This window comes from Borostomias antarcticus, assembly GCF_949987555.1.
Source record: "Borostomias antarcticus genome assembly, chromosome: 5".
Classification (NCBI taxonomy): Eukaryota; Metazoa; Chordata; class Actinopteri; order Stomiiformes; family Stomiidae; genus Borostomias; species Borostomias antarcticus.
Window position 1 is genome coordinate 14,498,046 of NC_140238.1, and position 24,459 is coordinate 14,522,504.

Genomic DNA, 24,459 nt, shown 5'->3' on the forward strand with positions numbered 1-24,459 from the left:
CCACTGAGCAACAAGGGGGATGGAGCTTCTACTATGGGGATGCATGTCTCTGGCTTGAGGCTTGAATAAAAACGGATAGGATAATCTACACTCTGATTTTACTCAGTGTTCTGCCGCATACGTGGATGATAGTCTCTCTACCCCAGCAGGATTTAACCAGAACTGTACCATCAAGGCAGCTGCTTGGTCTGTTTTAACCCACAGGGTTTTCTTTTCCCTTTTCTCTCTCTTCCAGCCTATTAGTTTGTTGTGCCCAGATGAGCAAGTGAGAGGCGGTCAGCTGCTCTGTGCACCCAGGGGACCAGGTCTTACAGTAGGAGGAGGAGATCTGGTGTCCTGTGCCTGGGCATTGGAATGCCAGGCTTACTGCCTATCATGGCTGGGCAGAAGATACAACGGCAGACCCCCGGCTGGGCAGCAGCGTCACAGAGGCTTCCTGCCATTAAAGACAAGCAGAGGAAGGTGAACACAACCAGGAGACAGGGAGGTCAGTAGCTTTGTTTTGCTTATGGGGGTTGACTGCATTTATAGACTTATTATCTATTCCCCTCTAGGTCTGTCAAAAATATAGACCACGAACCGAGGCCAAAGAGTTATTCTGCACAGCCTGATCCCAGGGTAATTGGAGCATGGTTGGGAGTCTTGTGAAGGATATGTTTGTATTGATTTATACACCCCTAGAACTCTCCCACATCCTCTGTTACCATTTCGTACTTGTAAACAGACAATAGGAGTCTATTTCTACAATGGTAAACATAAGGAGCCTAGTCAACATCAGCCCTGTTTTGCAGGAAACACTGATGGACAGTATTACATAACACAGAATGTCAAGGAACATGAAAGAAATTGACATTGATTCATTTATTCATTCATCAATCATTTCATAGGGGGCACGCATTGATCAGCATTTGATTTACTCTGATTTCATTCTCATTTGATTTACTCTGATAAGCGTTATGTCTCATAAATGTGCATGTGTCTTTCCTTGTCTTTGTGTGTTTGTTTTAGTCATACCCATGAAGACAGTCAAAGTCAAATTCAATTTTATTTATATAGCACTTGTTCATATAAGCAAATGTAGCACACAGTTCTTTACAGAATAAATAAAAACATAATGTATTAGTAGATGTATATAAGAAAAATAAAATAAGAAAATAAAACAGGACGGAACATATATGGTAAAAGAGAAATAGAAAATAAGGAACAGTAAAAAGAATGTAAAAATTAAAATTTAAAAATGTAATTGAGTAAAACTACATGATAAAAGCGAGATTAAAAAGGTATGTCTTAAGATCTTGCTTAAAAGTTCCCACAGTTTCAGCCATTCTTAGGTTTTCTGGCAGGGTATTCCAAAGCCTGGGCGCATAAAAACTGAAGGCAGCCTCCCCATGTCTCTTGGTCCTGGCTCCAGGAACCGATAAAAGTTCAGTGTCAGAAACAGGTCAGTTGCTGGCCGTCTCTCCATCCCTTACAGGCACAACTACTACCTAAGAATGGCTCTTTCAAATGTAGCTGACCCTAATATGCCTGAGGCTATCATGCTTATCAGTAGATAGCATTAGGGCCTATATGTAGAAGCAGTCTCAGGGTCTTTGCACAGCAGGAGAAACGGTAGATTTGTTTCCAATATGATTTTTATTACTGTCATCTGCTGCTAGTTATGCTTTTATGGTTCATTTCTGTGAGCTGCTCTTGCTATGTCTCCTGCATTAGCTTTGTACAGTATTTCACAAAGCTTTTTGGACCAGGTAAGCTTAAAACCATGATAAAGGTAGTATTCAATTTATTTTCATTACTGTTAGAAAAGACCAGAAGAGACCTTTTCCCCCTGTCATTCCAGAGGCAAGCAATGGCATTCAGATGAATTCAGAGAACAGCAGAGCAGTCTGTGCCACTTCCTTCACCAAATCATCCCAGATCAGTAACACAAACAGTCCTGGAAATGCTGCAGGTCTGAATTAACTCTTTCTTTCTTTCTTTCTTTCTTTCTTTCTTTCTTTCTTTCTTTCTTTCTTTCTTTCTTTCTTTCTTTCTTTCTCTATCTCTCTCTCTCTCTCTCTCTCTCTCTCTCTCTCTCTCCCTATCTCTGCCTGGGGTTCTACTTGTCCTTTAGCTGTCATGAGTTGTGTTTGTCTGCCATTTTGCACCACCAGTTCAATTCTTGGAAATGTTTCTCATTGATGCTACCCTGAACTCATTTCAGAACACATAACTTTTTATAGAGCAACTAATGTCAATGCCCCCACCCCTGCAACCCCCCACACCCCCACCAGACCATTATCTCAGACAGTCAGGTAAGGCGCAAACTCCAAAGGCTACGAATCAAAAAGGCCTCTGGCCCTGACAGAATTAGCCCCAGGGTGCTTAAGGATTGTGCGAAACAGCTGGCTGGAGTGTTCAAACACCTATTCAATCTCTACCTGAGGCTGAAGAAGGTGCCACAGCTAGGGAAGACCTCCTGCATCATTCCGGTGCCCAAAAAAGCACGTCCCAGCGTCCTCAATGGCTACAGGCCAGTGGCACTGACGTCTCATGTCATGAAGGTATTTGAGAGACTGGTTCTGCAGCGCCTGAGGCCCATGGTGAGCAAATTCCTGGAAACCCCCGGAATGTTGTGTATCAGGTCCGAATCAGCGTGGACGATGCCATCATCTACCTACTCCACAGAGCCTACTCACACCTGGAGGGGCCAGGAAGTTCAGTAAGAGTCATGTTCTTTGACTTTTCCAGTGCGTTCAACACCATCCTTCTCCTCCGGCTTCGCTAAGAAGCTCCCAGCAATGAGGGTAGACCACGACATAGCCTGGATCACAGACTACTTCACTGGCAGGCCACAGTATGTCCGTCTGTAGGGTTGCCTGTCCGATGTGGCGATAAGCCACATCCCCCAAGGAACAATCCTGTCACCTTTCCTGTTCACCCTCTATACCTCCGACTTCAGCCACAACTCAGGAGTGTGGCACCTCCAGAAGTTCTCGGACGACTCCTCTATTGTGGGCTGCATCAGAGCAGACGATGAGGAGGAGTACAGGGACGTGGTCAGGAGATTTGTTGAATGGTCTGAGGAGAACTAGCTCCAACTCGGCATCAGCAAGACCAAGGAACTGGTGGTGGACTTCAGAAGGAACAAGAGGCCTCCAACACCCACCAACATCCCGGGGGAGGAAGTTGAGATGGTGGACTCATACAAGTTCCTGGGAGTGCACCTGAACAACAAACTGGACTGGACTGACAACACTGAGGCCCTCTATAGGAAAGGACAGAGTAGACTGTTCTTCCTGAGGAAGCTCAGGTCCTTTGATGTGTGTAGCAGGCTGCTGCGGATGTTCTACCAGTCTGTTGTAGCCAGTACACTGTTCTTTGCCATTGCCTGCTGGGGAGGCAGCATCAAGTCTGGGGAGACAAACCAGCTGAGCAAGCTAGTGAGGAGGGCCAGCTCTGTTGTGGGGCAATAACTGGACATGAGGGACAAACTGAAGTCTGTCCTAGAGAACCCCTCCCATCCCCTCTATGATGAGCTGTGGCAGATGGAGAGCACTTTCAGCCACAGGCTCATCCCACCCAGGTGCAATACGGAGCAGTTCAGAGGCATTCCTTTGTGCCAGCGGCTATCAGACTGTATAACAGTGCCTGAGCGTTCCGAGTGTGGTGGAGGTGTGCATGTATATATGTACAGTATATATATATATATATATATATATATCCATCCATCCATCCATCCATCTTCATCCGCTTATCCGGGGTCGGGTCGCGGAGGCAGCAGCTCCAGCAGGGGGCCCCAGACATCCCTTTCCCTAGCAGCATCAACCAGCTCTGCCTGGGGAATCTTTAGCCGCTCACAGGCCAGTGCGGAGATGTAGTCCCGCCACCTAGTCCTGGGTCTACCCCGCAGCCTCCTCCCAGCCGGACACGCCTGGAACACCTCCCTAGGGAGGCGCCCAGGAGGCATCCTCACTAGATGCCCGAACCACCTCAACTGGCTCCTTTCGACGCAAAGGAGCAGCGACTCTACTCCGAGTCTCTCCCGGATGACTGAACTTCTCACTCGATCTCTAAGGGAGACCCCAGCCACCCTCCGGAGAAAACTCATTTCGGCCGCTTGTATCCGTGATCTCGTTCTTTCGGTCATGACCCATCCTTCATGACCATAGGTGAGGGTGGGGATGAAGATAGACCGGTAGATCGAGAGCTTTGCCTTTTGGCTCAGCTCTCTTTTCGTCACAACAGTGCGGTAAAGCGACTGCAGAACCGCACCAGCTGCTCCGATTCTCTGGCCAAACTCCCTCTCCATGGTTCCCTCACTCGTGAACAAGACCCCCAGATACTTGAACTCCTTCACTTGGGGTAAGGACTCATTTCCTACTTGGAGCAGACAGGCCACCGGTTTCCTGCTGAGAACCATGGCCTCAGATTTAGAAGTGCTTATTCTCATCCCAGCCACTTCACACTCAGTTGCGAACCTATCCAGAGAGTGCTGGAGGTCGCAGGCAGCTGATGCCATCAGGACCACATCATCTGCAAAAAGCAGCGACGTGATCCCCAGCTCACCGAACTGCAAACCCACCTCCCCACGGCTACGCCTCGATATCCTGTCCATGAAAATCACAAACAGGATTGGTGACAAAGCGCAGCCCTGGCGGAGGTCAACCCCCACCGGAAAGGAAGACGACTTACTGCCGAGGACCCGGACACAGCTCTCGCTCTGGGTGTACAGGGATTGGATGGCCCTAAGTAGGGACCCCCTCACCCCATACTCCCGCATAATCCTCCACAAGACCTCTCGAGGGACCCGGTCGTAGGCCTTCTCCAAGTCCACAAAACACATGTAGACAGGTTGGGCAAACTCCCAAGCCCCTTCCAAGATCCTTGCGAGAGTGAAGAGCTGGTCGGTAGTTCCACGACCAGGACGAAATCCGCATTGTTCCTCTTCGATCTGAGGTTCGACTATCGGCCGGACCCTCCTTTCCAGCACCTTGGAGTAAACTTTCCCTGGGAGGCTGAGTAATGTGATGCCTCTATAATTCGCACACACCCTCTGGTCCCCTTTTTTGAATATTGGGACCACCACCCCAGTCTGCCACTCCTTTGGCACTGACCCAGACTTCCACGCAATGTTACAGAGGCGTGTCAACCAAGACAGCCCCTCTACACCCAGCGCCTTCAGCATTTCTGGACGGATCTCATCAGTCCCTGGGGCTCTGCCACTGTGGAGTTGTTTGACTACCTCAGTAACCTCCTCCAAGGAAATTGACGACCCCCCATCATCTTCCGGCTCTGCCTCGATCGTAGAGGGTGGATTAGTCGGGTTCAGGAGTTCCTCAAAGTGCTCCTTCCAACGCTCAACAACCTCCTCAGTTGAGGTCAGCAGTGTCCCGTCCTTGCAGTATACAGCTTGGATGGTCCCCCGCTTTCCCTTCCTGAGGTCTCTGATGGTCTTCCAGAAACACTTTGGTGCCGAACGAAAGTCCTTCTCCATGGTTTCTCCGAACTCCTCCCACACCCGCTGCTTTGCCTTGGTCACGGCAGAAGCCGCAGCCCTCCGGGCCAGTCGATACCCTGCAACTGTTTCTGGGGTCTCCCGGGCTAACATATCCCGGAAGGCCTCCTTCTTCAGTCGGACGGCTTCCCTGACCACCGCTGTCCACCACGGTGTCCGAGGGTTACCGCCCCTTGAGGTACCTATGGCCCTCAGGCCACATCTCCCAGCCGCAGCTTCAGCAATGGAGGCTTTGAACACCGACCACTCATGCTCGATGTCCCCAACCTCCACAGGGATGCCTGAGAAGCTCCGCCGGAGGTGGCAATTGAAATCTCTCCGGACAGGCTCTTCCTTCAGACGTTCCCAGTTCACCCTCACTAAACGCTTGGGTTTTCCAGGTCTGTCCAGAAGCTTCCCCCGCCATCGAAACCAGCTCACCACCAGATGGTGATCAGTGGACAGCTCTGCCCCTCTCTTTACCCGAGTGTCCAAAACGCATGGCCTCAGATCAGATGATACGATAACGAAATCGATCATCGACCTTCGGCCTAAGGAGTTCTGATGCCAGGTGTACTTGTGGGCATCCTTGTGTTCGAACATGGTGTTTGTTATGGACAAACCGTGACTAGCACAGAAGTCCAACAACAAAACACCACTCGGGTTCAGATCGTGGTGGCCATGCCTCCCAATCACGCCCCTCCAAGTTTCTCCATCATTGCCTACGTGTGCATTGAAGTCCCCCAGTAGGACAGTGGAGTCCCCTGCAGGAGCCCCCAAAAGGACTCCACTCAGGGTCTGCAGGAAGGCCGAGTACTCTGAACTGCTGTTCGGTGCATAAGCACAAACCACAGTCAGAGTCCCCCCCCCCACAGTCCTAAGGCGCAGGGAGGCGACCCTCTCGTCCACTGGGGTGAACTCCAGTACAGAGGCGCTCAGCTGGGGGCTAGCTAGTATAGCCACACCTGCCTTACGCCTCATACCGTGAGCAACTCCGGAGAAGAACAGGGTCCAACCCCTATCCAGGAGTTTGGTTCCGGCGCCGGTGCTGTGCGTGGAGGTTAGCCCCACCAGGTGTAATTGGTATCGCTCCACCTCCCTCACAAGCTCGGGCTCCTTCCCCCCCAGCGAGGTCACGTTCCATGTCCCCAGAGCCAGCCTTTGCCGCCCGGGTCCGGTCCGTCGGTGCCCCCCGCCTTCACCACCACCTAGTTGGCAGCGCACCCGACCCCGACAATTCCTCCCGCGGGTGGTGGGTCCATGGGACGATGGAGGAGGAGATGGTGCTTCCACGTTGCTTATTCGGGCTGGGCCCGGCCGGGCTCCGTGGTAAGCCCGGCCACCAGGCGCTCGCAGGCGGGCCCTCCGTCTGGGCCTGGCTCCAGACGAGGGCCCCGGGCTTCCTCCGGGCCGGGTCTCTCTTCCTTTTGGTTGTTTTATCATCATGGGGATGTTACCTGTAACCCCAGGTAGGGGGGCTAGGGGGTACTACCACTTGCCCAAGGTGGACCCCCAGACTAGTGGAGGGAAGGAGGCGTCTTACTTCTCCATTCTAGTTTTGCAACTAGCCACTGCCCTAATATATATATACATGTTACTAGACATATCTTTACAGCCTGGATTTAAGTATATACAGTATGTATGTGTATTCCTAGACATATCTATTTATACAGACTCTGTCTGTCTGTCTGTCTGTCTGTCTGTCTGTCTGTCGGTCTCTCAGTCTACATCCTGAACAAGCTGCATGATATACAGTATGGCCAGATCTGCTGTAAATGAATATTGCGACTGCCTTGATTTGAAGTTTTTTTGTTTCTCATTATCCAGTGCCACATACACTGAACGTTGATGAGAGATTGAGGTTGGCTAGAGAGAGGAGGGAGGAACGTGAGAGGCAGCTCCGTAAGTCACTCAGTCTACCCTAGTTTAACACATCCATGTCTACCCCTTCCCTGCTCATATCCACTCACGTCTGTCACTCATATCGCCTCCCTGGAGGTGATCCCTGGAGGTGTTTTGGTGGTCAAGTTCCTTGATCTGTCCCCAGAGTCTAAAGAGCTGGGGTGGCAAGCGCGTGAGGAACGGGCCAGACGCTACTATGAGAAGCAACTGGAGGAGAGGAAGAGGAGGCTGCTGGAGCAGAGGCTGAGAGAGGAAAGGAGACGCAACGCTGTTGAAGAGAAGCGGATGCAGAGGCTGAAGGAGGAAAAGGTGAGCAGTCGAGTGAGCCTTGGCTTTGACAGGGATCAGATAAACATGTTTAGGCGCCAACAACTGTTCGCCACTGAATTGGTTGAATAGGAAATGTTCCTTGTTCCTTGAATGAAGGAGCGCCATGAAAGTGCAGTGCGCAGGACCCTGGAGAAAAGCCAGCGGGCCGAACAGAGGCTCAGCCAGGGTTCTCGAGGAAGGAAGCTCACCAAGAAAAATGGTAAAGGGGTAGTTTTTCAATCAGATAATTCGTTATCTTCCTTTGTCTCACCAAATGTCTATCACACGAGCTTACCTGTTACTCTTTCTAACATCACTCAGCAGTAATTCTCCTTGCTTGCTTAGTATTGCTGTCTTTTCTCTACGTTTGTGCCCTGTCTGTTGGGACTTGGCTGCATTTGGCTCGTTCCTATACAGTAGGTCCATGCCGCTTACCCCTGAGTCCGTGGGAGAAGAACTTGGTCAATCGTCTCCTGACCCCCACATGCTCCTATTTAGCTAGGAGCAAGAGTGGTGGTTGTCAGTCACAAGAAGAAGGTACTCCTCATTGGACTGCAGAATATAATCTATAGATCTATAGATTATATTGTAGATATTACATACAGTAGATACTGTATATAGTATACGAATACCACGACCAAACACTTAAATAATGGATATTTATAGAGAATTAATGGTTATTTATAGAGAATGGATGGATATTTATAACATAGAGTATTATATGGTCTGACTACTAGACCATACATACACTATCTGTCTTAATCATGTCTCTCTTGAGAATCAGACTGTGTCTCAATGAGAATCCCTGTCTAAATAAAGGTTAAATAAAATTAACAAAACTATTCCAATCAAAGATGTTAGATGAGTATCCCTGCATGTCTCAACAGTTAACTGATTCTGTCCCCTCTCTGCTCTTGTCTACCATTGCTTGCTGCATACATGCTTTCGCTGTCGTTTCCACTCGCATCCTCTTCTCCATTTCTCTCCTCAATGACTATGACACATCACCGGCTCAGTTGTTCATGTTTGTCGGCGTTCAGTTTCATGCCATTCCGTGAAAGCCACCGCCACCCCCCATAAAGCATCGCGCCACTCTGGCCCAGCTGACCACAGGACCACCAGCTCCCCCATGTACAGCAGGACCCAGCATCACTCTGGCCCAGCTGACCACAGGACCACCAGCTCCCCAAGCAGAACCATCCACAGAACCATCAACCTGGCACAAGTAACTCCTGCTCCCTGTCTCACATCACTGTATGCTTTTATATGCACCTGTATATTGTATGTATTAACTTGTGGCAAATTATTTAGTAATAACTTTTATTGAAGAAATGTTTAGCTCTACACATGATATTGTCTATATGTTCATTTGTGATGAAGACGAAAGCAGAACAGACGCAGGAAAACGAGAAGAAGTTATGTAACGGCAGTGCTCCCCAGACAGCCGATGCTAACTTGAGAGGGGGGTCATCCACAAACCCTCCAAATAGACCAACCGCGCCGTCACCCAAACGGTAGGGGACTTGAGCTGTGTGAAAGTAGCTCTCAGAGACTACGGCACTCATTTAACCATGTACATATTGTAGTCGAATATTTAAAGTATGTAACTGTAACTGAAACTCTGAGTGTTAACCGGATGTTTAAATGGATGTTGTTTGCTCACTGATCAGTGCAGGGCATTTCTCCACTGGCTATTCTCCCCTTCCAAGGTCTCAGAATAAATCTGTCACCAGACACTTCACACCAAGGCAGATGGAGCTCTCTGTAGTCCCAGAGGAGGATGTTCCAGACAACCCTTCGTTCCTCTCTCCTGGGAACTCAGGTATACTTCCAAGAACACGTGGACGAGAGCGCATTAGTGAACCCATATCCTAACTCACCAGAACCTCAGAGAACAACCACGATTAGAACTGAGGGGGCGAAAGTAAGCAACCACATCTTTGGCGCAATTGCAGCGAAGCAGTCTTAGGTTTTGTATCACACATATATCACGTGTGGGCAGCGTTACGACTTCAGTCAGTGTCATCTATCAACAGAGCCCTTCCTCATACCATACCACTTCCACAGCTCCGCCTCCTGGAGTCACAAGCAGGCCCTTGGCTGGCACCATGGACCCAGAGGAGGCCTCTCGCCTCCTGGCTGAGAAGAGGAGAGGAGCGCGCCAGCAGAGAGAGAGAGAAGAGGAAGAGTGCCTGCGGAGAGAGGAGGCAGAGAGGTGCTTTCCAGAGAGTTTATCCCCAAAAACATTCTAAACCCTACAGGCAACTAGAGAATGTTTGGATTGTTGGTCATTGTTGGTGCAGTGTCTACCAGGTCTTTTCAGGTGTATATCTCTTGTGTGTGGTGGCAGGCGAGGCAGACAGGAGCTGGAAGGCAGGAGGGCAGAGGAGCGAGCATGGCAAGAGGCAGAGGCTCAGCGTCTGATAGAGGAGAGGAAGAGGAGGGAGGAAGAGGACCAGAAAAAGGCCCGGGCAGAGATAGCCATCAAAACCATGGAGGAGGCTGCACTCCTCCAGAGAGAGGTGAGGGATTTGATTTCTGCACAAATTACAAGCGGATATAGTGCTTATTACGAGATTGGATCGATGGAGATTCTCAACCGAGATGCCATTTTAGTCCTGGACCAGATTCAGTCTATGTCTGGGCCTGGGAAATGGCCCTAGGTTGTGTGTGCCAGTGTGAGAAGTAATGCTGCGTCATCCCTCACCCTCACCTGCTTTTCCAGAGAGAGGAGGAGCTGGCCCATCAGCAGGAGAAAGCAGAGCAGCTGAGGCTGGAGAGAGAGAAGGTCTTCCAGAGAGAGGAAGCCGAACGCCAAGCGAGGAAAAAGGTGATTTGAGACGTGAATAATAGTGTTACTAAGAATGTGATAGTAATCCAAATTGAAGCATGATAGACAGAAGTAGAGCAGGTGCGCGTCCTCTAGTTGCCCTCCTATGGGTTTTCCGCTATAGTCAATCAATCAATCAATCATAGCTTTATTTGTATAGCGCATTTCATACCCAGAGGCAACACAATACGCTTTACAGAGAACAAGGGAGGTGGGCATACGACCCACTCTCTACATATTCCAGAGGGAAGCAAAAAAACAGTAATCACCCGGGGGCCAGATAAGTGAGCTGTAAAAATTCTTCCCTGACCCTTCTCAACAACGCGATCGAGCAAGCTCCAGGAGTATGTTTGTCTACCGGCTAAGAACATTTATAAATGTAATACATTACATTAAATTACATTTCAGAGCATCATAGGAGAGAGAGTCAAACACCATGTAGAAAAAAAACAGCAGGTCGGTGGGGATAGCAGGACTCCAAAAAGAATAAAAGTGCAAGACTTTAGGCTCAGTTTACATTTTTTATTCAAATCAAATCAAATCAAACTTTATTTGTATAGCGCATTTCATACACAGAGGCAACACAATGCACTTTACAGAGAGCAATGATGGGGGGGGGGGGGTGCATAGGTCCCACCCCTACATATTCCAGAGGAAAGAAAAAAAACAGTTTCACCTGGGGACCAGAAAGGTGAGCTGTAAAAATGTGTGTGACCTCACTCAACGAGGCGATCCTGGAAAATGTCTATTGGCTACGAACATTTACAGAACAATAAACATGGGCTAAATACTTCATAGCTCTCCTATCAGTAGAGTATACAAATAGTTACAGAGATGTTGCCTACATGGTAGGCCATTATGTGTTGGCTATCCCTGTAGACTCTGATATGATATTTAAGTGAGCGAGCAGACACAGGGGTTTCTATCAGACTCAGGGTGGTCTGCAGGTGACAGTGGGGCATCCACTGGACCTGGTTAGAAAATAGGAGGGAGAGGCATTAGGGAGAGGGGAGGCAGAAAAGGTTTAGTAGCACACAGAGCCATAAAAGCAACACAGATATTAAAACAGACTGTGCCAGTCGTAGGGCAACCAGTATCTGTATACACATCTATATATACACACAGTGCATAACAATATATACACCAATGTATACAAAGGATTCACAAGCAGGCTGGAGGCTGCCTTTCTGTGTCCTGTCTAGTGATTGTAGGCTGGACTGAAAAGGTAAGTCTTAAGATCTCGCTTAAAAATGTCCATTGTTTCAGCCCTTCTTAAGTACTCTGGCAAGGTGTTCCAGAGGTTGGGGGCATAGAAACTGAAAGCTGCCTCTCCATGTCTCTTGGTCCTGGATTTTGGAACTGTTAGGAGTTCAGTACCTGAGGACCTGAGTGGTCTGTTGGGCATGTACCTGACAAGCATGTCTGAAATGTATTCAGGTGCAGCTGGTGCACAACTGTGGAGAGATTTATAGACTAATAAAATAACTTTGAAGTCTATTCTAAAAGTGACAGGTAACCAGTGTAGTGATTTTAAGACTGGTGTGATGTAGAGGCTCAGTTTACATTTTTTATTGGGCTGACGCATTTCGGCATGTGTCATCATGCCAAAACGCATCAGCCTAATAAAATGTGTACACTGAACTTAAAGTCTTGCACTTTTATTCTTTTTGGAATGCCGTTATCCCCACCAACCCATTTTTTTCCGGAATAAAACATATAACAGACTTGTGAGTTATTTCTTTTTATTCCAGCGACTGGAGGAGATCATGAGGAGAACAAGGAAGTCCGACCCTGTTGACAAGGTAAGAAGAGGAGTAGTGCCCTCAAGTACTTATGACAGCGGTCCAAGCTGGCCTGATTCTAGACTGCTTTGACTTGGAAGACACTGAGAAATGTTTGTTTGATAGGATTACATTGAGCGCTTACGCCTTAGTTGATTTATTTATATATTTATTTTACCTCGCTGGATATGGGCTGCAGGTTCAAAGTAGAAACTAAACACATAGGCCTACGGGCCCTGAAAGGGCTCATAGTAGTGTACAACCACCAGTTTGAATATTGTTCCACCCAGAACCCAAGACAAGGATATTGAGCCGGCCTCCATAGAGAATGAATGGGGAAATTTCATTCAACAACTGTACATGATGATGACATGCATCATGGGTGGGGGACGACAGGTTCTCTGTGTACTTGATGAAGCAGGGTCGTTTTGATGGGAGGTAATCAGAGCATTTGATGGGGCATTGCCCCCTGTGCTCATGCCTAGAACCGGGCCCGGGTCCAAGCTTAACCATCTCATATTTTTCGACTGAAGGAGAACAGGGCTTATCTTTGGTTAAATTTAGTATTTTTTTCACCCAACACAGAAACCTCCACCAATAGAGAACTTGGTGAAGGAAGCCCAGCCAAAGGACAACACAGAGCATGGGCAGAACGGCACCATAGAGGAGGTGATGAAGCTGCCTCTGGGGACCAAGCCGTGCCAGCTGGGCTTGCCCGCTGTAGAGGACATGGTGCCAGTCGTGGCCTTCAAAGAACGCAGGTCTCTGAGAACTCTCAGCGGCATGGAGGAGATCCAGGCCCACCAAAGAGCAGGTGAGAGACGACACAGTTTACCACCAAGTTCTATTCGCTTGCCTTCGTTATAGAGCATTCCTACACAATCTAACCAGAGATGGTTTCTCTTGCTTTCTTGACACTCTCAGAAGTCATCTGATCGTCAGCCAGATGGGTGAAAAACCAAACATTTTCAAAGCTGTGATTCTCTGACTCTGCGTTGGAATATCTTCAGCTCCTTTCCTGCCCTGCACTTTTAGAGAGCATGTGAAAACACAATCATATTCCTTTGAGGAATTCTGCATATTGGAGCATATCACTGTATGGACATGCACTCATTCCAAACACTGGCAAATGTGTGTGCAATTTACAATATTAGACAAGATTTGCTTTGTTCACAGTTAGCACAATGGCAATGTGTCTCCTAGAGATGTACTGCACTGATTTAGACAGTGATGAATTAACTATAGTAGGGTGGATTTACTACAGTATATTGTCAAATACAGTACAGTATTGTGGAAATAGGTATTTTCTTTGTCAACTTTGAATTACTCTTTAATGACGGTTGCACAATCATGGCTAGGGGTACCGTATGCTTGAGCTTATTCCTGATATTTCTTGACAATGCTGCTATTTAAGCACTTTCCTTGCAGTTACGTGCTGTTGTAACTTGTTTCAACAGTTTGGTTTGATGTGCATAGAGGCTCCACTTTGTATCCTTCCTTATAGTTAAGATTTACAATCATGTTTTTGTAAAGCTGCTATGTAACTTTGTTCCAATCAGTTTCCATGCTGTTGTCATTGTTCACAATAGCATATTAATTTGTGGCTGACCACTTGCAAAGGCAAAGTACTTGGAGGTTGTGCAATCATTTTAAAGAACCAAGCAAAGTATCAAAGAGTTGTGCAATCATTTTAAAGAACCAAGCAAAGTATCAAAGAGTTTAGTTTAAGTCTATTTATTAAAACTTCTAAGTGTAAAAATCCGTACATCCCCTGCATCAGTCTCGCAATGGTTTAGAGACAGACTATCCCTGCACCAGCAAGTCTGTTTGATCAACTATTGCTTGTATCATTCCTCTCCACTGCTGTCTGTAGATACAATATAATCTATTGTCAAAATTGTAAAAGCCTTTAAACATGTAAACCGATTAAAACTCTTGTGACTAAATGGGGCAATACACTTCTGTTGTTACAATCCATCGTTCATTACATAAGTTTAAAAAAAAGAAAAGTGAGTAAAAAAAAAGATGAAGTAAGCATAAACACATGACAGAATACACGCATGATCTCTTAGTGTTTGTCTGGAGGGTGGGATATGTCTTGTGAAAAGGGGGAGGCAGGCAGCCGAATAATCTGCAGTAGTCGCCTTGTTTCTTCGGTCTGGACGTCGACCCTCACCAGCTGCTCCTCCAGATCACTGCTGACTGCAAAGCCTCCATCTGCAGAGACACACCACACAACAGGCTGACTCAGAACTGCTTTCATGATCACCAGACACACCACACAACAGGTTGACTCATAACTCCTTTCATGATCACCACACACCACACAACAGGCTGACTCAGAACTGCTTTCATGATCACCAGACACACCACACAACAGGCTGACTCAGAACTGCTTTCATGATATGTTGCAGACATTCTTTATGTGATTATCACTAGTCATTTTGAGGGATTTACAGCAGTCTCACATTGACTAAAGATGAGCCGTGTTTTTTTTTGTGTTTTTTTTTTTAAAGCCTTGTGATTCCGACGAGCAATGCTGTTACAAAACCACTACAAACCTTTCTTGAGGTTGCATAAAGTGACAATGCCAAGTTGTTGGAATCTCACTTCCTGGTTTTTGAGGAACATCAGCAAATATTCTGAGATGGCAGGATAATGAGGTTGCAGTAAATTGATGACTTGGCCTATAAATTCAGCAGAAACAAAAAAGTATCCAATTTGAAAACATATACAAATCAAAATGCTCGTCATAAAAACCAAATATAGTTGGATACCAACTGAATGACACTTTACCATTCATTTGTAGTTTGCTGATGATGGAGGCAGAATTATATGACAACTCTGGATTTGTCATTTGCCCAGATAATTCCACAAGTCTTCCGGTATGTTCAGGGGTCATTTGTGTCACCAAATGAGACTGAAGTGGGTCTGAGAAGAAGATGACAACTGTGAGACACTAAGGATTAGAGTACGCTTCTGATACAAGTACAGTACCCTTCTGATACAAGTACAGTACGCTTCTGATGCAAGTACAGTACGCTTCTGACGCAAGTACAGTACGCTTTGGATGCAAGTACAGTATGCTTCTGATGCAAGTACAGTATGCTTCTGATGCAAGTACAGTATGCTTCTGATACAAGTACACTATGCTTCTGATACAAGTACAGTACGCTTCTGATGCAATTATCAATTCAACTGGTCAGTGACCTGGCCAAAGCTCTAACTGACAAGCCTCATCCATGATACTTACCGCAACTTGTCAGATGATGTAAACACTGTGTCACACACAAGAAGATCTCATTAGAGGCCTCACTGGACACAAGGACCTGGAGGAGTCCTGTCAGACACTCACTGTCCATCAATACCTAGAGACCAAGGGGGAACTTTACCATTAGAGAATTATAATGTTTTTCATTACACATGCTGTTTATCATTGATCAATGTACAATGAAACATTAGAACTGGGTATAGACTTTCCAGGCTCAACTGCATCTTTACCTGTTGACCTCTTCCGATGCTACACAGGTTGGTGATGATGTCAGCGCTGTGACTGATAATGACAGAGCTGGAGCTGTGACGGAGGAGCAGCTGCCCTACAGCCTCCAACAGGCCCTCATTCACCAGGGTCTCCTGAAACCAGACCACAGACACATTGTATGATCACTTCACAATAACTTAACATGAGGTTGCCGATCATCATATTGTGATGATTGTACACTGTGAGAAGTCGTTAGGCCTACATTATTGGGTGGGTGAGCCGACAGCTTAGACAACAGTACTGTTGCAGACTCAGCCAAAGGGAGATCAGAGGAGCACAGCAGCGTTTTCAGAGGCAACACACAGTCCAGCTCCATCAGCTGCTCCTGGATCAGAACTGAGGACAGAGAAGGTACACTGTTACCGATGTACCTCATATAATACTGTATGTGAATATGTGTTTAAGAACACTGATTAGGTGAGTACATAAAATGAAGCATATATACCAGACCTGGGTCGACAGACTATTTCAAATAGTTTCAATTACTTTTGTAATTGATTGCTCGTCTGGCACAATGGAATCACTGGGCTGTTTGCAATAAGGAAAACCCCACCCACTCGACACTCCAGGTTGACTCAAGCAAGTATTTCAAATGGTACTTCAGCCCAAGTCTGGTGTGTATGCAGTTTGAAGCTTGTTCTGTTATAATTATTACCATTTCCTGAGAGAATTTTGAGGCACATGCAAGCTTGGGAAGCGTTCTGAAAAATTTGATAAAGAAGTTTGGTATTTGGCTGTAGGTGTAATCAGACAGTTGGATAGCTTTGTTTCTATATTACCTTTTGCACAGATGAGGATGTAAGCCTCAACAAAGACTTCAGCAGAAACTGATCTCCAATGCCAAGCATTTTTGGATGATGCTCCTCGACTATGGCGATGTTGCTCAAAGCAGAGCAGCTGCAGAGCTATAATTTACAATCATTGATGGTTAAATAGACCAAGGTTTGACATACAATAAGCACTAACATGGTCAATTTATACTTTTATCTACTAATTTTAACAAATAGTGTAGCAGTGTAGTGTTCACATCCAGTTTAAAACTCTGTTTTTAGCCAAGGCAAGCCAAGTTTATTTATATAGCACATTTCAGCCACAGGGCAATTCAAGGTGCTTTACATCCAAAAGGGATGATCAGCCAACAGGGCAATGAAAGGAACAGCTCCCTCCTACTTCCAGGCCATGGTCAAGCCCTACACCCCTGCCCGACCACTACGCTCTGCTACCTCAAGGCGACTGGCTGCCCCATCACTCCGAGGCCCCTGTGGTTGATCAACGCGGTCACAGCTCTTTTCTGTCCGGGCCCCGCAGTGGTGGAATGAACTGCTCACTGACGTCAGGACAGTGGAGTCGCTGCCCATCTTTTGCCACAGGCTCAAAGCTCAACTCATCAAGAAGTACTACCCTGACCTTCCCTCTTAAGCACCTAGCTCTTGCACTTTGGCTTTAGTACTAGATTATGCTCTTAGTCACTTGTTTAGAAAGATGCACTTGTGAAGTTCTGGCGAGTCGTGGTATACTGACCACCTACGTTGAATGCAATTATTGTACATCGCTTTTGAATAAAATAATCTGATAATGACTGTAATGTACAGCACAAAATATTATTACTATGCAGACCAATCATGTGGGTAAATCTAAGGCAGCAGTGGAAGATGGGGTTGTTTTTTACCTGAACCTGAGAATCTGATGATTGCAACAGAAGAGTCAGAACAGGAATAGCTCCATTTTGACACAAGGCTCCCATTGACCTCTCTAGAACCAAGAGATTAGAGAGATTAAGGCTGGTGAACTGGCAAGGAAGATTTCCTGCTGGTCTGTAGATGATACAGTTTACAGAATAACAAAAGATATAGATTCTAAAAATTCATTGTGTGTATGATTCGTATTAATGGCACACAGCAAAGGATTTCAGGACTTGGGGAATTTTATTTATATCCTCAACCAACTAATCTGTAAATTGAACTACAAACAGGTTTAAAAATGTCATCAGGGAAACGGTACACAATCAAGTATGCATAACCCCATATAGACCTACCAGATTGTGTAAGGCTTAGGAGGGCCCAAACCGCATTTTCTTGAACTCGAGGATCGTAAGACTTGGCTAAAATCAATAATGGTATCACTCCATCAGCAGACACAATGGCCTCTCTGTTTGATTCTAATGGAGAGTCAAAAAACAAAACAAGTTGTCATGTCTGCTTAGGTAACAGGATGTGCTGCTCATTGTGTGTGTACAGTAAGGTGAGACAAACTGGAATGTTGACAGATCTGAGGAAACTCAGAAAACAGAACGTTCCGAACCGTAACCGTAAAGTCTTTTCCCATTTCAGCAAGTCCTCTAACAGCAGGAACACATCCATGTTATGATGTAGAGCATTTTTACTCATAGATTAGACCAGCATAAAACAACAACAACAACAACAACTCCCACCCACATACACCCGCCCACACACACCTGATGAGGCCAGCATGGCAACACAGGCACAGGAGTTACACTGGACAGCGGGGTCCTCAGACTGGAACATCTCTAGGATGACATCCAGCATTCCTATCTCAATCATCTGCTTTTTGCACACTGAAAGAAAAATGCTTGAATGAATTAGCAGTTTTAAAATCACAAATTCCATTGTCACAGCAGTATTTCATGGACCAGGCACTGCAAGTGCAGGTCTTCCTTACCATTGTCCTTTACTAGCAGATTGACCAAGGACAGTGAGATGGTTCTCTGCACCTCCAGGTCGTTTGATAGAAGCAGTGCAGGGTACGGCTCCAAGAAAGCATCAGGCAGGGGGGACTCTACTGCAACCAGTCATTAGAAACCGTCAAGTCATCACACTTGATCACGCCTTATTATTAGAAACGCTGACGGGAAATCTATCCCCCCCCCACCTGACGTGAACACAAGGACTTATTTGCATATCAGTTACAGCATAGTGATATCACTACAACAATAGAGTTATGTTAGGAAAACCTGTTCTGCAAACACTGTCGACCATTTCAATTAATGTGCCATACTAGTCTGTAGCACTCAAAAAGCATTCTTGCAGCATAGCACAAAAATCCAAAACTAAAGTACACATCGAACACCTTAATGACATGCCATGTGTTAACCAGATAACACTTACATTGTTGGCTAACACGTAAATAATACATGGCTGCAGCCTCTTGCAGTTCACGGTCTTCTGATACTGCAAACGTATTTAATGCCTGCAGACATGCTTGACTGAGCAGAGGGGGGTCATGGTCTGGAAAAAAAAAAAAATTAAAGTTGCATTGAAACGGACGTTTGAGATCATCTAACTTCCGTAGTTTGACGTATTACCGACGCAAACAAGCTATGAGGGTGGGACATACGTTTAGAGGAATTTGATTGGAACATTGACAAGTGGACGGGTTTTAAAGGACAATGCTCGTTTTTGACAACCTGGGGCCGGTTGCACAAAACATCTTAAGTTTTTCCCTTAAGTATGACCCTTAAGGGTTAATTTCCCCTTAGTTAAGGGGATTACTTAAGGGTGTTGCACAGAATCCCTTACATGGTTTCCTTAGCTAAGGGGAAACGTTAAGGGTTTTCATACAAGGAAAGAGATTTTACAGCAGTAAAATTGTAGTTTCCATGGTGACCATTGGTTTGCTTGCACGTGACCGGCTATCTGTCACAACACTACACTGGGACGTCCTGAGACGCTGGGGAAAATGTCTGAGGAGAAAAAGAGAAAGCCGACCCGGTCTGAGGAAGAGAAAGTTGATGGAGTGTTGATTTTTCCGATTAATAAATTGCTCCTCGTACTGGGTGGGTGCTTGAATCTTGATGTGCGTCCCGTCTATCACCCCGCACACTTTCGGGAAGCCAGCAACATTAAAAAAGTGCGCCGCTATCGCATCCTCCTCCCGTTTAGATGGGAAGTTGACCACCTCATCCAGCAGACCGGTAAGGGCGTTTGATACCCGGTGAACCACACGGCACACAGTAGAACGGTGGACATGAATAATGTCTGCGAGGACCGACTGAAAAGATCCCGTCGCATAAAATCGGAGCGCAATCATCAATTGCAACGAGGCTGGAAGCGCATAGCTTCGGAAGGTTGGGTGGTCCAAGCCCAGGCGGTCGGACAAGTCAAAAATGGACTGTCGATCAAATCTGTAATTAAATATCAGTTGTTCCTCACTAAGAGTGTCTAGTGGGTTCTCCCTGTCGCGGAACACTCTTCTTCGGACTCGATTTCCATCGTTTATGTTCATAAACGCAGCCATAACTTAGCTAAGGTTGGGGTAGAGGTCCCTTATGTTTTTTCCCTTATTTTGCTTGCTAAGGTCTTTTGTGCAACACCTTAACTGACTTTAAGGGACTCCTTAAGTATTATACCGAGATAAGTAGAAAACCTTAAATACTTGAGGGACATCTTAAGGAAACCTTAAGGGGAATACTTAAGGTTGTTTGTGCAACAGATTTTATTTTAAGGAAACCTTAAGTCAGAACTTGAGGGAAATATTAACTTAAGATGTTTTGTGCAACCGGCCCCTGGACCTTATTTACGACATATTAAAAGACGTTTGACTCACCGAGATCACTTTGGTGTAGTTCGGAGGCATGTAGAAGAAATGTAAAATCCAGCGCGAGCCAGTATATATCCATGTAATGGCGGTGGTGGGGGCACCGTGAATGCAGTTTCTAAAAATCTATTTTCTGCTGCGAAACTGTTCGCATGCCTCTGTAATATGATCTTTCGAAACGTCTTTCGAAACGAAATAGCTTCCCCACTTGCTCCAGCACGCATGCGCACAGCGCGCAATCGTTGCTCCAGCACGCTGTGCGCATGCGTGCTGGAGCAAGTGAGGAAGCTATTTCGTGTCTAAAGATGTTTCTAAAGATCATATTACAGAGGCATGTGAAAAACCACAAGAGGCCTACGCTCTATGTAAGCACAACTAGCGATTCATAAAGACAGATTGATGAAAACAACCGTTTCAGTTGAAGCTGCATTCTCAGTGCCCCCACCACCGCCATTACATGGATATACTGGCTCGCGCTGGATTTTACATTTCTTCTACATGCCTCCGAACTACACCAAAGTGATCTCGGTGAGTCAAACGTCTTATAATATGTCGTAAATAAGGTCCAGGTTGTCAAAAACGAGCATTGTCCTTTAAGAACTTTAGAAAGATTCGATAGAAGGATAGAGGTTGATTGACAGGTGGATTATTGGCCTAAAATCTAAGGTACCTGTTGTCCTCATTGCACGCGACCGTTTTCCAGGAAGTAAGAAATAATATACTTTGATATAAGAATACAACAAAAGTAGAATTTTGTAATTTTTTTGGCATACATCGTTGAATAGGTGAACACTATGACCAATTATGTGAACCAAAATAGGACAGAATGCTTTTTTCATTTCAGTGCAACTTTAAGTTCAACCTGAATTTCAAACTGGTCATGGAATTGCTGGTCAGTGGTCACAACTATCACGGGCTCAACTGTGTGCAAAGCTCTTGATTGATCAGAACTATGAAGAACCACTGTATCTATGTTTCTGAAATGTAAGCCTACCTGTGTCCAGTTGCTGTAATAATAACGAGTGGAGAGCGTTTCTTTTTTGACGCTTCTTCAGAAGCCCCGCCTGTGGAGTCGATGTAGCTTTTCTCAAACAGCAACATCGGCGTAGTGCCTCGACACAGTCTCGTATCTTCTGCCCTATCTCAGTAGACACTGTCCTCACAAGAGCAACCAAGTTGTCGAGCAATTGTTGACACTTTTCACAGGGTCCGATACCCATGGTCAAAATGTTGCAACAAAATCAATTCGTTAAAAAGCATGCATCTGTAGGAAAAGCCTACTCCACCTTTGATGCAGCTACTACCTAGAACAAAGACACACCTGTCTATTTATAAAATCTACCTGTGAAATAACACGTGGTACACATATCCCCGCCCTGTATGTTTTTTGCCACCTAGCAACGAGGTATATAGCTAGCTAGCCACTCGCCTAAACTTGCGCTTCGAGTTATCCACCAGTCTACTGAACTAGTAATCAGAATTAACGTTACAATAATAGGCTACAGAGGTTATCTAAACTAAGACACGTGGATCTTCAACAATTATTAAAACCAATCTGTATGAATCTCTATAGCCTAAATAAAACCAGTTTTTATTGTTATCCGTGGCTCATGAATCTTGCTTAAACTACCATCACGAGTCAATCAGTCACAGCCTCTTTTAAAACGCTTCTCCCAATTCTCTCCCAAATGTGTGTGCTCCAATGCGCTCTCTCCGTCAGAGCGGTGCCACTTGATTTAGACGTGTCCGAAATGCCCGCTACCTGCTATATAGCAGGCGAGAAGTAGCATGCTACTTCAAAACTGTACCTGCTATATTGTCTAAAAAACGGCGAAAAACGTAGCAGCATAGTCCAGAGCATGCTATTCCGGATGCTACGTCACTGTTCAGCGAAATGTACCTGCCATCAAATCATGATTCTGTGAAATACATCGTATCAAAAAATTATTTCTTTATCCAAGCATCTTAGTTTTAACAGGTTAATTATAGCGGAGCAGGTTATATTTGCTCGTATCTGGTATTTATTCAGAAAAAAAAGGCAAAAAAAAGTAATTGCAAGCCAACTTCTGAAAGGACAGTCAAGTCGAGTCAATTTTATTTATATAGCACATTTACAAACAGCTGTGGCTGAACCAAAGTGCTGTACAGATAAAAGCAAAAGATACAATTAAATAAAATTCAAAGCAAAAGAACAATACATTTCTGCTCCCGTAACAACAGGCAATAATTTTTAATTAAAAACAGCCTGTGAGGCTCCCGATTGACTAATAAAATAGTGAGGGGCAGAGTTCCTCAGTGCTTTTTGGCCAGGCTGTTGTTTAAGGCCACTGAGGAACTCATGCTGTGCCGCTCGACCGGTCGTCCAGCTGACACGCCTTTTCGACCCTGAACTGAGCTTCCTCCGTGCCACAGCTGTGGGCTGGCAGCCAATCATTGGGCCTTGGTGCTGGCAGCCCGCCTCAATGTGGCAGCCCGTCTGCTGGTCTGAGGACCAGACCTCCCAAAGGTGCGGATGGCTGACAGCAGTTTGGATGGGTTGGTCTTCAAGAGCTGGTGCTGCTTAGCCATCTTCACCAGTCCAGCCAAGAAGACAGGATCCTCTTGGCCCCTTCTCTTCAGATCCTCCAGCATGTTGTCCACAAGAGAGGCATCACCTGAATCTGTGATATCCAAGAAAGAAATAGGTTTGAATTCATTTTAAATGTTTAAGAGGGCACTGTACAGTGTAGGAGCAGTTCAAAACTAAAAATTGCCATTGTCAACAATGCCCCCTCTCTGCTGAATCACTGAGTACTACTGTGGTCTGTCTGTATGGTAGTCACATGGTTTGAATTACTTTGCTTAGAGGCGGTACATCCATCATATAAAATGCTTGTTTTAGAGTTGGGAAAATGATTTGAAACCTTCTTACAATGTAGTCATCTTTCATGTCAAAATAAACGTATCACTTGGTTAAAGGTTTGCGATTTTGATCTGTTGGGGCAATTCATAGTTTATTTTCATAAATCTGAAAGGTGGACACCACTTTTTCACTGACTGCATCAGTAATAAGTGAGAACAGATTGTTTTCAGGTGCGCACGGTGCTTCAATCAAGTGTGAGTGGAATATTTATGTACATGCCAAGTATGTAAAAGTATTTGGACAACAATATATTTCATAGGACAGTATGCTGAGACAGAAAATATAAAACTGTGGTTTCTGCAATCCTCTACTGTTTGAATTTATGAGAATTGTCTAAATAACAAACTCACACACTCAAAACGCACCTTCTTGTGGCCTATAATGAGCAGCCATACTTGTGGAGGGTTGGGCCTCTTGTCCTGGTAGTCCACCTGTGAAGAGTTTTAGTTACTTGTGTAACTCAATTTCTCATAAAATGTTGCATTCTGATGGACTGGTGTAAAGCAGAGACCAGTCTAGGTAGAGATACTTTATCACTGTAACAGATGCAATGCTAAGGAGGCTCTGGGAATCAGCCCTTCGGAAGGTACATCGTTAGCTCGATTTGCGATGTACCTTGGGGAGCGCTGTTTACCAGAGTCTCCTTAGCTAAGGAGATTTGTATAAGAAGTCTCCTTAGCCAAGGAGGTATACCTTGGCTACTAAGGCTATGGGAAACAGTGCACCATCTAAAGGGAGAGCTAACAACGTCTCTTACGATGCTTTTGGCGCAACGATGGCTCAGGGAAATGCAGCACAGGTTCTTCCAGAAGCTCTTGCTCCTGAGAAGCTCCAGCAACGCTGTGTCCAGGGAGGGCTTCTATCGATACAAAGATATACATACATTTAGTTTCTCACATGGTATCAGTGGAACAGTCAGTTATTTTGTTATTTTACTCAAGTAAATAACTCCCAAGTGTATGGAAATTAGGGAAGGGGTCAAGGGTGAAAAACGTTGTACTCATGCAAATCAAACAAGGTAAGATGAGGTAATAAATCAACTTTTTCTTTCTACAGGGCTCCTGAGAGGCATGTGGTAACAGTATAGGACAATATAAGGTCAGAAAAGCAGGAAAAAATCACATCCCTGGGTGCTTTTTTTGGGTGGGGGGGTATTGTTTATGA

The 24,459-nt window shown here is 45.7% G+C and overlaps 2 protein-coding genes across 2 annotated transcripts; one reads left to right on the forward strand and one right to left on the reverse strand.

The window, feature by feature from the left end:
- Window positions 1–375: 375 nt before the first annotated feature.
- LOC311309603 (uncharacterized protein) lies at window positions 376–13,233 on the forward strand (the record flags this gene model as incomplete). The annotated part of the gene is made up of 15 exons (XM_084438934.1): window positions 376–462; window positions 2,385–2,582; window positions 2,624–2,729; window positions 7,304–7,378; window positions 7,524–7,687; window positions 7,805–7,907; window positions 8,105–8,224; window positions 8,704–8,912; window positions 9,068–9,107; window positions 9,755–9,902; window positions 10,038–10,209; window positions 10,413–10,517; window positions 12,269–12,319; window positions 12,884–13,112; window positions 13,223–13,233. The coding sequence occupies 15 exons, from the start codon at window positions 376–378 to the stop codon at window positions 13,231–13,233; spliced, it is 1,818 nt and encodes a 605-aa protein (XP_084295060.1).
- Window positions 13,234–14,243: 1,010 nt separating this feature from the next.
- Window positions 14,244–21,942, reverse strand: LOC311309604 (uncharacterized protein). Its single transcript, XM_084438935.1, has 14 exons — window positions 21,388–21,942; window positions 18,965–19,084; window positions 18,519–18,638; window positions 18,295–18,414; window positions 17,875–17,997; window positions 17,509–17,591; window positions 16,619–16,744; window positions 16,495–16,540; window positions 16,042–16,175; window positions 15,800–15,931; window positions 15,552–15,666; window positions 15,095–15,229; window positions 14,860–14,985; window positions 14,244–14,515 (listed from the first exon to the last, which is right to left on the reverse strand). The coding sequence occupies exons 1-14, from the start codon at window positions 21,611–21,613 to the stop codon at window positions 14,367–14,369; spliced, it is 1,755 nt and encodes a 584-aa protein (XP_084295061.1). The 5' UTR covers window positions 21,614–21,942; the 3' UTR covers window positions 14,244–14,366.
- Window positions 21,943–24,459: the final 2,517 nt, after the last annotated feature.